We start from the raw sequence: 12,815 nt of genomic DNA, 5'->3' as shown, positions 1-12,815 counted from the left end.
CTATAAATTCAAAAAATTTATAACTGGCGTTTTATTGGCGACAAAATGTGTTCGTGTATCGCCATATATATATATATATATATGAATTTTCCACATCATTATACAGAGACATTCATACCATATGCATTTTTTCAACTTTTTCAATACAATTTTTTTTTTACAACCATATTTATCCAAAAATTTTTTTTTTTAATTCGAACAAAAGGAATTTTTTTTTAATCCAAATTCTTTTTTGGATAATAAAATTAAAAATGAAATATTCTTTTAGAAGTGAATTATTCATTAGTGTAGAAATTTTTTCGAATTATTATTATTATTTAAATTATAACGCAATAACATTTTGGGAACAAGTACATCAATAATTATAATTATAGTATACAGGATGTATCAGGCTGGAGAGAAAAAATGTTTAATGAGATTTTTTTTTTTTGCATAGATGTGAATTATTTTCTACAAATTTATCTAAAATTTACTGTTTTTTTTTCTTGATTTACAGACGACTATTGTGCGTTAATATAGATATATTCTTTTATCAATTACATCTATTGCATCTATTATAATTATATTGGCAAAAATTATTATTGCCATTTGAAAAAAAAAATTATTTTTAATTTCTCTAAAAATTTTCTCATTTTTATTTTTATTTACAATTAATTTAAAAAAAAAAAACAATTTAGATCATTATAACAATATTTTTCTCTCCGCCTATTAAATCTGTTTCGCTGCCTTAGATTAATAAAGATCGTCTCTGTGACACCCTGTACTCATAAAATGCAATAGGCCATTTCCTCTTATCTAAAAATTTGAAAATCTAACTAAAAAAGCACAGAGTTATCTGCTAAGTCGAAATTTCCTCAATAAAATCTTTTTTATATTTTTCCTCGTTATTTTTTTTTTTATTATTTCTTTTCGTTCACTTTTTGCGTGACAAAAATTTATTTTTCCATTCTTTCATTAAAAAATAATTTACGAATGCAATTTTTTTAAATGGTGCGCAACTATAATTTTTTTTTTCGCAGGACAAATAGAGTAATTTTACTTTCATGTAAAAGTCGAAAGAGAGAAACATTGTAACAATTTTTTTTTTTTTTTAACTACATATGGCCGTGCTCGTATATTTTCCCAGAATTCATTTCTACAATTCTTTTTTTTTTTGTCATAAAAAAGCATTTTGTGCTATTTGATTCACATGAAATCTTCTAAGTCTTTATTTATATAGAAAAACTTAATTTCTTAATGAGAAATAATTTTGAGATGTGACAGTTTTTTTTAAAATGGAAAATATAAGGAAGTTTCTTTTTTTTTTAAATATAATTATCTATAGTCATTTGTTACTGTAGATTTAAATATACAATATTAATATAGTTTTTATTTTTTTTAATTTTAAATAAAGTTGGAAAATATTTTTCATTTTTTTTTCATTCTTTTTTTTATAACTAAATTTAGCCAACGATGAAAAATTTCAAGCCTACTGAGATTGGTAAATCTGCTTAGTATAAAAAATATTTTACCATGAGTCTTAAAACTGTTTTAGTGCATTAGTTATATATTATTTAAACATAACGCATAACTCGTGAACACGACGGAAGATATGTATAATTCTGTTTTTATTTATTTTTTTCTCACCGACAATCCGAAACAATATATTTTTATTTCATTTATCACAGTGGAAAATTTCTTATATATTTAATTTTAAATAAAAATTTTCTATTGAAATAAAATTGAAAAAAAAAAAAAATTTTTTAATAAAAAATTTACTTGATTTGATAAATTGATTGATTTTTAAATGTAAAAAAAAAATGTTGACTAAACAAACAGGAAGTTATTTTTTGTTTAAAATAAAATTTTTTGGAAGTTGTGTTTTTTTTGTTTTCGGATTACCGGCAATTGTAAAGATATTATGATATTGACAAACGGCAGATAAAATAATTCTAAAAATCTATTTACTGTCATCTCATTTTATAATCACGTTTAATTTTTGCTTTTCTTTTGAATTAACTTTGGAGATTTTTTTTTTTCAAAAATCAAACGGAAGAATCTAATTTTTTTTTCCCTAGCGTCTGAGGTACAGGCACTGTTCTTTTCACAGAATATAATAATCTCCCTTTATTTTTTTTTTTAAAGAGTGTGTATATAGGTATATAGATACATTCATATACTTTGAATTAATAAATACGTATATGTTTTTTTTTTTTTTTTTTTTAATAAGATCAAATTTTATATTTGAAGCACACGTTTATAATTATCAATTCTGATTGATATTTATATATAATCATATATAATTTATAAAACTTTTCATTTTTAATACTTTTTTTTATATAGATAATTATTAAAAAAAAAATGAAAACTCGTAAATTGAAGTTTAATTTAAAAGTGAAAAAAAATAATTAAAATATTTTTTAAAGAATTATAAATTATAAAATACTATTTTTTTTCGTTAATCTTTTTGTAGCTTCTATTGATGTAAATTTTTATCTTTCGTTAAATTAAAATGTGCATTCAAAATATTTAACAATATATAAATTCGCAATACATACATTACATCAGGTAGCGCTTCGAAGTATGCGCGTACGTGAGACGCAAATTAAAAATAATTTTTTCAATAAATAATTTTATAAATAATTATAAATAATTTAATAAAGAAATAATAAATTAAAATAATAAATAAATAAATAATAAATAAATATAAAATGCTTGGTTTTTAATAAAATTAATTATCGATATTTTTTAATTTAAAAAAAAAATATATTAAATTATTATAATTACGTTGCGCGACTCACGCACGTATACACATAATTAATTCTATCGCTACTGTTCAACAGTTCCACAACTCATTTTTTTTTTTCCCTCTTTGAATTTCAAACATTTAAATGAAATGAACAATTTTTTTTTGGTTTCTAATTAATTTGAGTTAAAAAATGTATTTATTATTTTTTTTTATTTGTTTTTCTTTCATTTGAATGTTTAAAACTTTTTATATCTTGCGCACGCAGCAAAAATGGAATTAGTGAATTTTCAAAAATATTTTAAAGCAAAATCTTGAAATATCGACCATCGTTCCCGCCGATGGAATATTTATGTGGAAAATTAATATTGAAGGATTCTATGAATATAAATTCGTGACTCGACTTCGAATCAAATTCACAATATATTCGAATATACATATATAGAAACGTATCCAGGATTATTTATGAATGCATTGTATTTTTTTTTTTTTTATTTTGTCCGTAAGAAATTAATCTCTATAATAGAAGAGAAAAATTAATATAGAAATTAATTTTTCTCAAATGGAAGTTTAATTTTTTAAAAAGGTTGAAAAAATTTTTTTCGAAATTTTAAAAATGAATATAAAAAAAAATTAATTGAGAAAAAAATATAAAATTATAAAATAGAGAGGAAGACGAGTTTTTTTTTATCCCTGGATATGTCTCAGTGATTACAAAACGAAGCACAGCGAAATTATTAATTACATTTGGAAAAATATCTACAGACATTCATTATTAAATGAAAAAATTAGTTTTTGTGTTCTGTTTTTTTTAAGGATTTTTTTTATATATATGCGATTCTAATATAGTTTACAAGGGAACGAATATACAAATGGTGTAAAATAACAATTATATACGATTTATAAGGGAGGTAAGACGTAGATAAATATTACAGTGAGCTTATAGATTTTTAGGGTTATAATGACTAATTTTTTTTTTTTTTTTTTTTTTGGAAAGACTAAAAATTTTTTTTAGGCAAGATCATTGAATATTCCTGCGTTCGAATTTTTCTCTCACACACACATACATTTATACTCGATTTCTTTCTCTCTGCATTCTCAATTTTTTTTAATATTGCATTTTTTTCATTCATACTTCCTCGATACACTAAAATTTATAGAATTTTTTCTTTATTCTCTAAAAATGTTCGCGTGCGAAACACAAGTTTTTTTTTATCTTATAAACTAAAGTGGTCTCTTCCATCCGTTTAATTCCTTTTTCTCTTTCTCTCTCTCTCTCTTTCTCTCTCTTCAGGAAAAACTCGATCAACGTTTTCCTTATAATATTTTTTCAACAATAAAACAATTTTATTTTTCGTTCAAAGCTTTTATATTATTTAGTGTCTATAGAAAAGAGATTTTAATGTGTGTATTTTTCAAAATTCCCATTGTTTTTTATTAGAATACTTTTTTTTTTCCCATAACAACAACACACTATGGTACTAATATTGCCGAAAAATTATTCGCTAAATTTTTTCCCCAAACAGTATTATTCAACAAGAACGAATTTCGTTTCGGAAAATTGCAGATATTTTCCTAAATTCTTTTTTAATATACTCAATATTATAGTTTTTATTGGAAGCGCGAGGTTCATAAATAACTTTCAAAAAAATTGTGGAAGAGAAAAGAATTTTTCAAAATTGCGATTCGTATGAATATGTTTATTAATTTTTATTAAAACACCAATTTTGCAGTAACATATTAAGGAAAAAAAAAAAAAATTATTATTAAAATGATATGTATGTAGTAAATTTGATCCCTCTGTTTTTCATTTTTCGATATATTGTCATGAGCTCTCTAAATCTGAATTTGTTAAAAATAACTAATTTTTATAGTAAATTTACGATTTTACAAGTTATTTTTATAACTCAGATTTACAGAGAGAGTATCACCGTTTTTTTTTTTAAATAAACGAAACGTATAAATTGATTATGCTTTCGTATATATATTTTGTATTATTTATATATTTCTTTTATTTATAAAAAATATTTCATCCCCCTTATACTATAGATATATTAAATTTTTGTATTCCATTAAAACCCAATTATTACACTCGAATCGCAATTTTAAAAAGTAAAAAATTGTAATTTTTTTCGGATTTTTAAATATCCGAAGATAAAGAAAATTTCATGGCATTTAAATCTGCAATTTCCAAAATGAGTCTAAAATTTCGAAATTCATATTTTAATCGCGCGATATTGAATGGAATTTTTTTTTTTTTTTTTTATCTTCAATCATCCCAAGTGGGAAAACTGTCTTGTGGTATAAACAAATTTCTCGTTTGTGATTGGGATGCATTATGGTTAGGCGTGCCCCCAAAATTCGTACTACCAAATACTGGTTGACCAAATACATCGAGTTGTTGGCCTTCGTAAATATTACGATCTTGTACAGGATAGGATGATTGTGGTTTTGTATGCTCTGTAACGGTGAGCTCAATATTACCAGCAGTTTCAGCACCTCCATCATCCATACTGTCCGTTTTGTTACCTTCTTCCAACGAACTATGCTTAATGCCATAGTAAAAGTACATGATAAAACCTGAAATTTTATTTAGTTAGATTTTGTTCGGAATAATTGGAATTGATTTAGAATTTTATTGTCCGGATGATTGACTTACCAAGTGTCATCCAAATTGTGAATCTTACTAATGTCAATACACTGAGTTTGAATATTAGATAAATGTTCACCGTGACGGCAATGGCTGGCACAAATGGCAATCCTGGGGTCTTAAACATCAGGGAATGTCTGCAAATGAAGTTGCAGTTAGCTTTAATTTCCAATTTAGAAACAGAAAGGTACGCTAAAGATTAGATAAAAAAATGCAATACCTGTTTTGCGGTTTTCTACTGATAATTAAAAGTACTCCAATGATTCCGAACAGAAATCCAAACATCAAAATTGTGGTAAACGTTCCCATGTTACCTGCAAGTAGATATTTTCACAATTTTAGAATTTGCAAACACAAATCCCCAAGGGGGCAAAAGAATCATGTTTCAAGAACGTTTTTAGAACGTTTCAGGTCCGTCAAATAAGGTTCTAAAACATTTTAAGAACATGAATGTTCAAATAATGTTGTAGAACATCTTTTGGCTGGCATAAAACATTCTAAAAATATTTCTAAAAATGTTTTTGAAACATATGGTTTTTTGCCGAACATGATTAGAATTTCCTGTATTATTATTGCTCTGCATACTCACCCATACCACAGACTATTATCAGGTCGAAAATTAAAATGAGTAAATACAAAATTCCGACCAACTTCATGACATATCGACCCGTTGCTTCGGTTGCAGGTCCCCTGTCCACCCAAGGGAATATGCCTGGACACAGGTATTGAGCGTCCTAAAATTTATAATTTACAATTTATACTATTATTACACTCACAAAAATATGCTATTTCTGCTAAAGGCATAAAAATCATTAATTCTGAATAGAATGTGTAAAATATTATATAGATTCCGTAGTATATGCTTCAGAATCAATAATTTTTATGCCTTTGGCCAGAAATGCTGTTGATTCAATAGCATATTTTTCTCATAATCCGCAAAATGATCAGAAATTCATTTGCATTTAAAACACATGAATTTGGAAAGTTTCATTAAACAAATGCATCATGTTTTACTTTATATTTGCCTTTGAAAATAAATAAATATATGCAAATTAATCCTGCTTTTGTCAAAGGAATTAATAATAATTAAGGAAATTTACCTGTAATTTGCGTTGCAAATAATTTAATGGTGGCCCTATGATGGGCGTGTTTCCGGGATATTGATGTGCACTACCACAACTAGATCCTGCTGCAGTAGCAGCATGAACACTTCCATAAAATTTATTCTCAGTACGATCGCTGACCAAATATTGGTCATCTTTGCCCAAACCAATTTCATCCTCTTCACCTCCATAAGTGTCATCTGAATCAGGCGATGAACTATTAGCTCGTCTAACACGTCGAACCTGAAAATAAAGAAAGAAATTTCTATTAATTTGCCTATCAATCGTTAAAATTCATTTAATTTTCTTTGCGCATCAGTTAAATATAAAATTAATTTTTCTTAAAAAAAATTGATGATTATAATATTATAAACTTATTCTTGTCAAATTGTTTAATTAGCCCTTTTTGCATATATTATTAATTTAACTGGCCTTTATTGTGGTGAGAGGACTTTTGCTTCTACGTGATAAGAGTTACAATTGTATATCTACTGTGCTTTCAATTATGAATGAAATTAAAATTCGTGCTTTAGAATAAGGAGAAATTGTCTAGGTCAGACTATTTCATGCTTTTTGTAAGTTCTCTCTTTCATCTTTTCGCTTTATGTTCTTAATTAAGATCATTTTTCTTCCCCTCCTTAGTTCTTGTTTTTTTATTATTTTTAATGTTCTAGTGATTGAAATCGATTTTTTTTTAGGATATTGAAATATTTTTTTACCATGACACGTTGGCCATTATTACTTGCGACGACTTCTGATTGAGATACCTGAACTGTGTTCAAGGCGGTGGAAAGCTGATCCGGTCTCAACTCTTTCCCATAATTAACTTGACCATTGCCCTGTGTTTCCTTTGTCGGAGTACGGCAAGGTGTTCGTAAACTTTGTGGGAGAAGCTCAATCAAATTTGTGGTGTGAGGTTGATATCGCAATATCAGGACGCAAGTAGACACTAAAGTGTAGGCCAACAAAGTACCTGAAAATTTTAATTTTAAATTAAATTAATAAAGAAAATGTATTGTATAATTTTGGTTGTGTGAACATTTATCTGAATATTTACCAATCGACATCATCTCCACCAAAACTTCCAGTTTAATTAATAATGCTGCAAAAGCAGCGCATATTCCCGAAGTAAAGGTGGCTAAGGCAGGAGTCCCTGTCACGGGCCACACTTGGCTCAAGGATCTATGTAATAAATTGTCATTTATTGATGAAAAGTTCTTTGCTGTGAAATAATAACGGATGGCAACCGAAATTTTGGTTTTCTTAAAAGATTTCGGTTTTGGTTTTTTCGGTTGCCATTCCTGGAATGAATAAATATTACCGAAAAATCAGTCCATCTTGAGCCATAGCGTAAACTATTCTAGGCATTGGAAACATACTTCCAAACATGGAAACAGTTAATCCGGCAAGAGCGCCGACAGCAACAATGTATTTGCATTTATTAGCACCAACGTGGCCAAACATTTCCACCAATGCCGAGTCTTGATCCACCTCTTCATAAGGAACTAAAACAATAATTTTTATTTTCCTAGATGCATATATATAATATGCTAATAATTTACCAAATACTTAGTAGAAATAATTTTAAATCAAAATTTTCTCTAAAAACATTCATTAACGTACCAATCAATGTTAATATCATACTGCTGGTGACGTATGCGATGAGTATGATGAGCAATGATGATACTATAGCTAGAGGGATGCTTCTTTTTGGATTCGTTGCTTCTTCTCCGGTTGTGGCTATTATGTCGAATCCAATGAAGGCATAAAAACAAGTGGCAGCGCCAGTGAATACCTGAAAATCAGATGATTTTCATTTTAGCTTCTTCTAAAATCTTATTTTGATAAAATCAAAATCTTTCAAATGCGCTAGATACACAGAAAATTAAAAGGTATTAAAATAAGCTGCAACGGATTAAAATAAGCAAAATTTGATTAAAATAATAAGCGTTGCAGCTTATTTTAATGCCTTTTAATTTTCTGTGTAATTGGTTTTTATGTTAGTTGATTCAATTTTAGTAAAATTGAAAAACGGATTTTGTTTTGACAAAACGCTTTAGTATTTAAACCAAAATTTTTTTTTGATACCTCAACAAAATTTTGATTGTCTCAAACCATTAGGAGAACAAAAATTCTTTTTAATTTTGGTTTTGTCAATAAAATTTTGATTCAGACAATCAAAATTTTGTTTAGGTATCATCAAATTTTTTGGTATAAATATACCAAAGCAAATGTTTTACGCAATCAAAATTTTGTTTAGGTATCATCAAAATTTTTGGTATAAATATACCAAAGCAAATGTTTTACAATCAAAATTTTGTTTAGGTATCATCAAAATTTTTAGTATAAATATACCAAAGCAAATGTTTTACAATCAAAATTTTGTTTAGGTATCATCAAAATTTTTGGTATAAATCTACTAAAGCAAATGTTTTGTTGTCAAAACCAAATCCTTTTTTCAATTTTACTAAAATTGAATAAGAATTCGTAATGAAAACAGTGATTGTAAATCTGTAATTTACTGAGCTTTAAAATTGTTTAAATTTTTCTTCTTGTTATTTTGTATGTTCTTCTTTTTCTTTTTTTTTTGCTTTCATGGTGTGTATATAATTAAATATCGGATGTTCCTGAGCCTCTAAAAGCGAATGAAAAGAGCATTCTTGAAAAAAAAAACCCATATATAGCCTTCCCCAACCCTTGTTTGTATTGTTCGCTTTTATTCAAGTTTCAAATTGTCATCCAAATTACACGCCCACCCTTTCTGATCTTTCAAAGGTCAAATGTAGCCGTTTTCTAAAAAAAAAAAAAAAACATTTTCCACTTTTTTACGAAGGTCAACAAAGTTATATAATGTTTAAAGAAAACTTTTCCTAAATCATAAAAAATTTTTTACGATCAAATGAAAACGCGTTTCTTCAATTTAGAAGAATTTTGCGCAAAGGAAAAAAAAAATTGAAAATAAAATTTTTCTTTCTAAATTAATTCAATATTTAATAAATAATTTGTAGTATAAATAATCTAAATATTATAAAGTTTAACGGATATTGATTGAAAATTATTTTTAAAATACGCGATGAAATGATTTTTACTACTTGTTGCAAGGTCTCTGTAGTTTAATCAGTCTGGAATTGAAATTATTTTTACCAAAGTTACTTTTTGCGGTCTCAATTTGTAGGTCAATCACGGTTGACCTAATATTGAAAATACTACACATTTCTGGGGTGTACACGAGAGAACATAAACTCAATGCCCTTAAATATATTCAAAATTCAAATGCATATTATGTAAATATAGATTTTCTACATGTATGCTTTTTCCCAAAAAGCTATCCGAATATATCTCGTTTTATTCAAAAGAAAAAAAAATATGTTTTTTCCTTTTACACAAAAATGCCTCTAAATATTTTTTTTACGAAAAAAAGGATATAAAATAATTTCGTATCGTAATTATTTAAAATTTAATTTAATTTTAAAAGAATGTTGGTATGATACATTTTTAACTAGGAAAAACTTGACTTTAAAAATGTGTTAAAAATATCTCTTTATAAAAAATTCTTTTCATATAATATTTTTCCATATTTTTATATAATATTTTTCATATTATTTTTTAATAATATTTTTCACATTATGTATATACAATTTATTTGTTTTTAATAAGTTGATTGTTAGTTAAAAAAAAAAACATTTTTTAAAAATCCAAAAATAGAAATTACTAAACGATCAAAAGAATATTGTTTATTGGATTTGAAATGAAATTTCTATTTCCGTTTTTTAAGTTGATATTTTCAAAGAAAAATAATTTTATATTGATTCTCTTCCCAACGTATTCACTATATTAAATATTGATTTTATAATAAAATCTATATGATGGGAGAAAATTTATTTTTAGGAATGTCGAGTCTTTTTTTAAACTTTTTGAAAATATGTATTATAAATATTTTCCGATAAACATAGAAGAAGAAAAGAAAAGATGACCTGAAAATGCATTCATGATTAAAAAGTCTTTTTCTTTTGCTCTCGGTTTAAAATCATCAAAATTGTAGGTGAATTTTTTCTCATTAAAAGAAATCAATCATTTTATTTAGTTCAAAATTTATTATTTTACATTTTATCAAAAAAAAATATTAATTTTTTTTTTTGAGAGAGAAAACAAAAGGTTCAGGTTTTAATCTATACGGAAGTGAGAGTGTGAGAGAAGATTCTACCTAACCTCAGTATCGATTTTTCCCTATTTCTTTATTTTTCGCATCTCCACTTAAAGCATTTTAAAAATTTAGTAATTTTTTTTTCCGTCTTGCTACCATATATTTATATATAACAGACACACACACATATACACGTTCTTATTTTCTTCGAACAAGGTTTTAATAGACCAAACCTTGCGCAACAAGTTTGCCATTGTTCTCACGAAATAAAGTGTGGACGGAAAATCTTTCCGAGACCATTTACAGTCACGTTGGAAAAGTTTGAAATCGTGAAAAAAAAAAAACCCCCCAATATTCCGGTTGTATAACCGCATGAAGGGGGTTGAAAAAAAAGAAATAGAGGTCATAAGGGGATTGTGTATCATAAAAACGTCGTGTGAAGAAAAAGGTAAAAGCCTTTGTATATTTTTTCGCCTTTGGATTTTCACGATTTTTTTTTCTTCTAATCTCTATTGAAAATAATATATTTTTTTTTATTAGAAATTTTTTTCTATAAAATTTGATAAAATCTAGATTTGATTTTGAATTTTCGAAAAACATTTTTCAAAATTTGTGACGGGATAATTTCTTTTTGCCCGTAAATTGTATTTGTCAAATAAGTATACAAGTTTTGAAAAAAAAAAATCTTATAATGACCAGATGATACGCTCATTGCGTTTGGAAAACAAATCGTGTGGAGAATTCTTCATATCCACAAACGATGCAGGCTGTTGCAGTTTGTCCTAGTTTTCTAGAAATGCAATTGGCTTAAAACTACACCCACACATTTTTTTTTTTTTTATAGAAGAGTAATCTTGCAAGACTGAAAAAAAATTATATTTCATTCAAAACTTTATTATTAAAGAAATATTTTTTTGCTAAATAATCCATTGAATCAAATTTTTTGAGCATATTGTATGCAATATTTTTTCTTTCATTTATGTCAAAGCGAATTTTCTCTTTACATAAGTTTACGGGGTTTAAAAAATTAATTTTTCTGGAATGCTCTACAAAATTAATCCCAAAACATAAAACATAAAATCTTTCTATACGTTTATAACCGTATTCCCTATGAAAACACACTCCTCTTGCATAGATATATTAATCTTGGATTATAAACATAAGACCGGGATTATTTATATGAGTCATGGAGAAAGGAAAGTTATTTTTTTTAAATTTTAACGCCAGAAAAGCTAAAATTATGATTTTATGATTTTGATTTTATCAAAATTGACTAAAAAAAATTTACGATTGTAAAATTGGATAAAATAAAAGAATTTTAATGGAAAAAATTTATTTTTACCCCACTCCAGCCATAAGGAAGGAAGCCCTTGTGCTCTGTCCAGTTGGAGGAATCCACGTAAAATAGACCCGCAGTCATAATGAAGACCCAAATGGCCAAATTTATAGTGTTCAACACATTGTTAAACATGAGAGATTTTTTAACTCCTGCTGCCATTAACAGCATCATTAACAACGTGATAACGAACGCTAGAAAATCCGGCGGTCCTCCTGCAAAAGAAATAATTTAATTATAAAAAAATTTTCTCATAATTTATATACAAAAACATTTACAATTTACAAAGTAAAAAAGAAATAATAGCCATATATATAATTATGATTTGAAAATTTTCAAATTTTTCACAAAAAAATCTCTTTTTGAGACTAAGAATGATTTTTATGTTCCGGACCCCTTAAAAATTTTTTTTTAATTCACCTTTTTTTTTGTTTATTAAAAAAACAAATAAAATAAGATTTAAAAATTTTTTTTTAGGGGGTCTGGAACATAAAAATCATACTGAACTTGTAATTTTAAATACGTAGTTGAAGTACGCAACGTTTATATAAACGATTTTTAAAGAAATAATTTTTTAAAATGAAAAATTCTATAATTTTTTAAAAAATATTTTTTTATAATTTGTTGATTAATGAAAACTGCAAGAAATATTGTTTAGGCCAAAAATTATAGAATTTTTCATTTTAAAAAATTATTTCTTTAAAAATCGTTTATATAAACGTTGTGTACTTCAACTACGTAATTAAATGTAAATAAAATAACCAAATTTGGGCAAATTTATTTTTTTTTATTAATAAATTGTTTATTATTTATGTTATTTGTGACAAAAAAAATATTTTTTTTTGTTTCAGGTTAGT

General features: G+C 26.0%; 1 protein-coding gene across 2 annotated transcripts in view; it reads right to left on the bottom strand.

Annotated features, from left to right (window-relative positions):
- Positions 1-2,434: 2,434 nt before the first annotated feature.
- LOC127282455 (probable cationic amino acid transporter) overlaps positions 2,435-12,815 on the bottom strand; it is a 62,950-nt gene continuing 52,569 nt past the window's right edge. Inside the window, exons 5-14 of one of the 2 annotated variants that reach the window (XM_051306695.1) lie at positions 11,965-12,173; positions 8,102-8,273; positions 7,800-7,983; positions 7,536-7,660; positions 7,198-7,451; positions 6,476-6,721; positions 5,965-6,109; positions 5,596-5,689; positions 5,385-5,512; positions 2,435-5,305 (exon numbers count right to left, since the gene is read on the bottom strand). In XM_051306695.1, the coding sequence (XP_051162652.1) occupies positions 4,995-5,305; positions 5,385-5,512; positions 5,596-5,689; positions 5,965-6,109; positions 6,476-6,721; positions 7,198-7,451; positions 7,536-7,660; positions 7,800-7,983; positions 8,102-8,273; positions 11,965-12,173 (1,868 nt within the window). In that variant the 3' untranslated portion in view covers positions 2,435-4,994. The remainder of the gene's footprint in view (positions 5,306-5,384; positions 5,513-5,595; positions 5,690-5,964; positions 6,110-6,475; positions 6,722-7,197; positions 7,452-7,535; positions 7,661-7,799; positions 7,984-8,101; positions 8,274-11,964; positions 12,174-12,815) is intronic. The other variant, XM_051306696.1, reaches the window with a different exon arrangement.

The sequence above is a fragment of the Leptopilina boulardi genome, unplaced genomic scaffold (assembly GCF_019393585.1).
Source record: "Leptopilina boulardi isolate dan_hultmark-lab unplaced genomic scaffold, ZJU_Lbou_2.1 LbouV2_30, whole genome shotgun sequence".
In the NCBI taxonomy this organism is placed as follows: domain Eukaryota; kingdom Metazoa; phylum Arthropoda; class Insecta; order Hymenoptera; family Figitidae; genus Leptopilina; species Leptopilina boulardi.
This window is presented reverse-complemented; position numbering and strand designations above follow the sequence as displayed.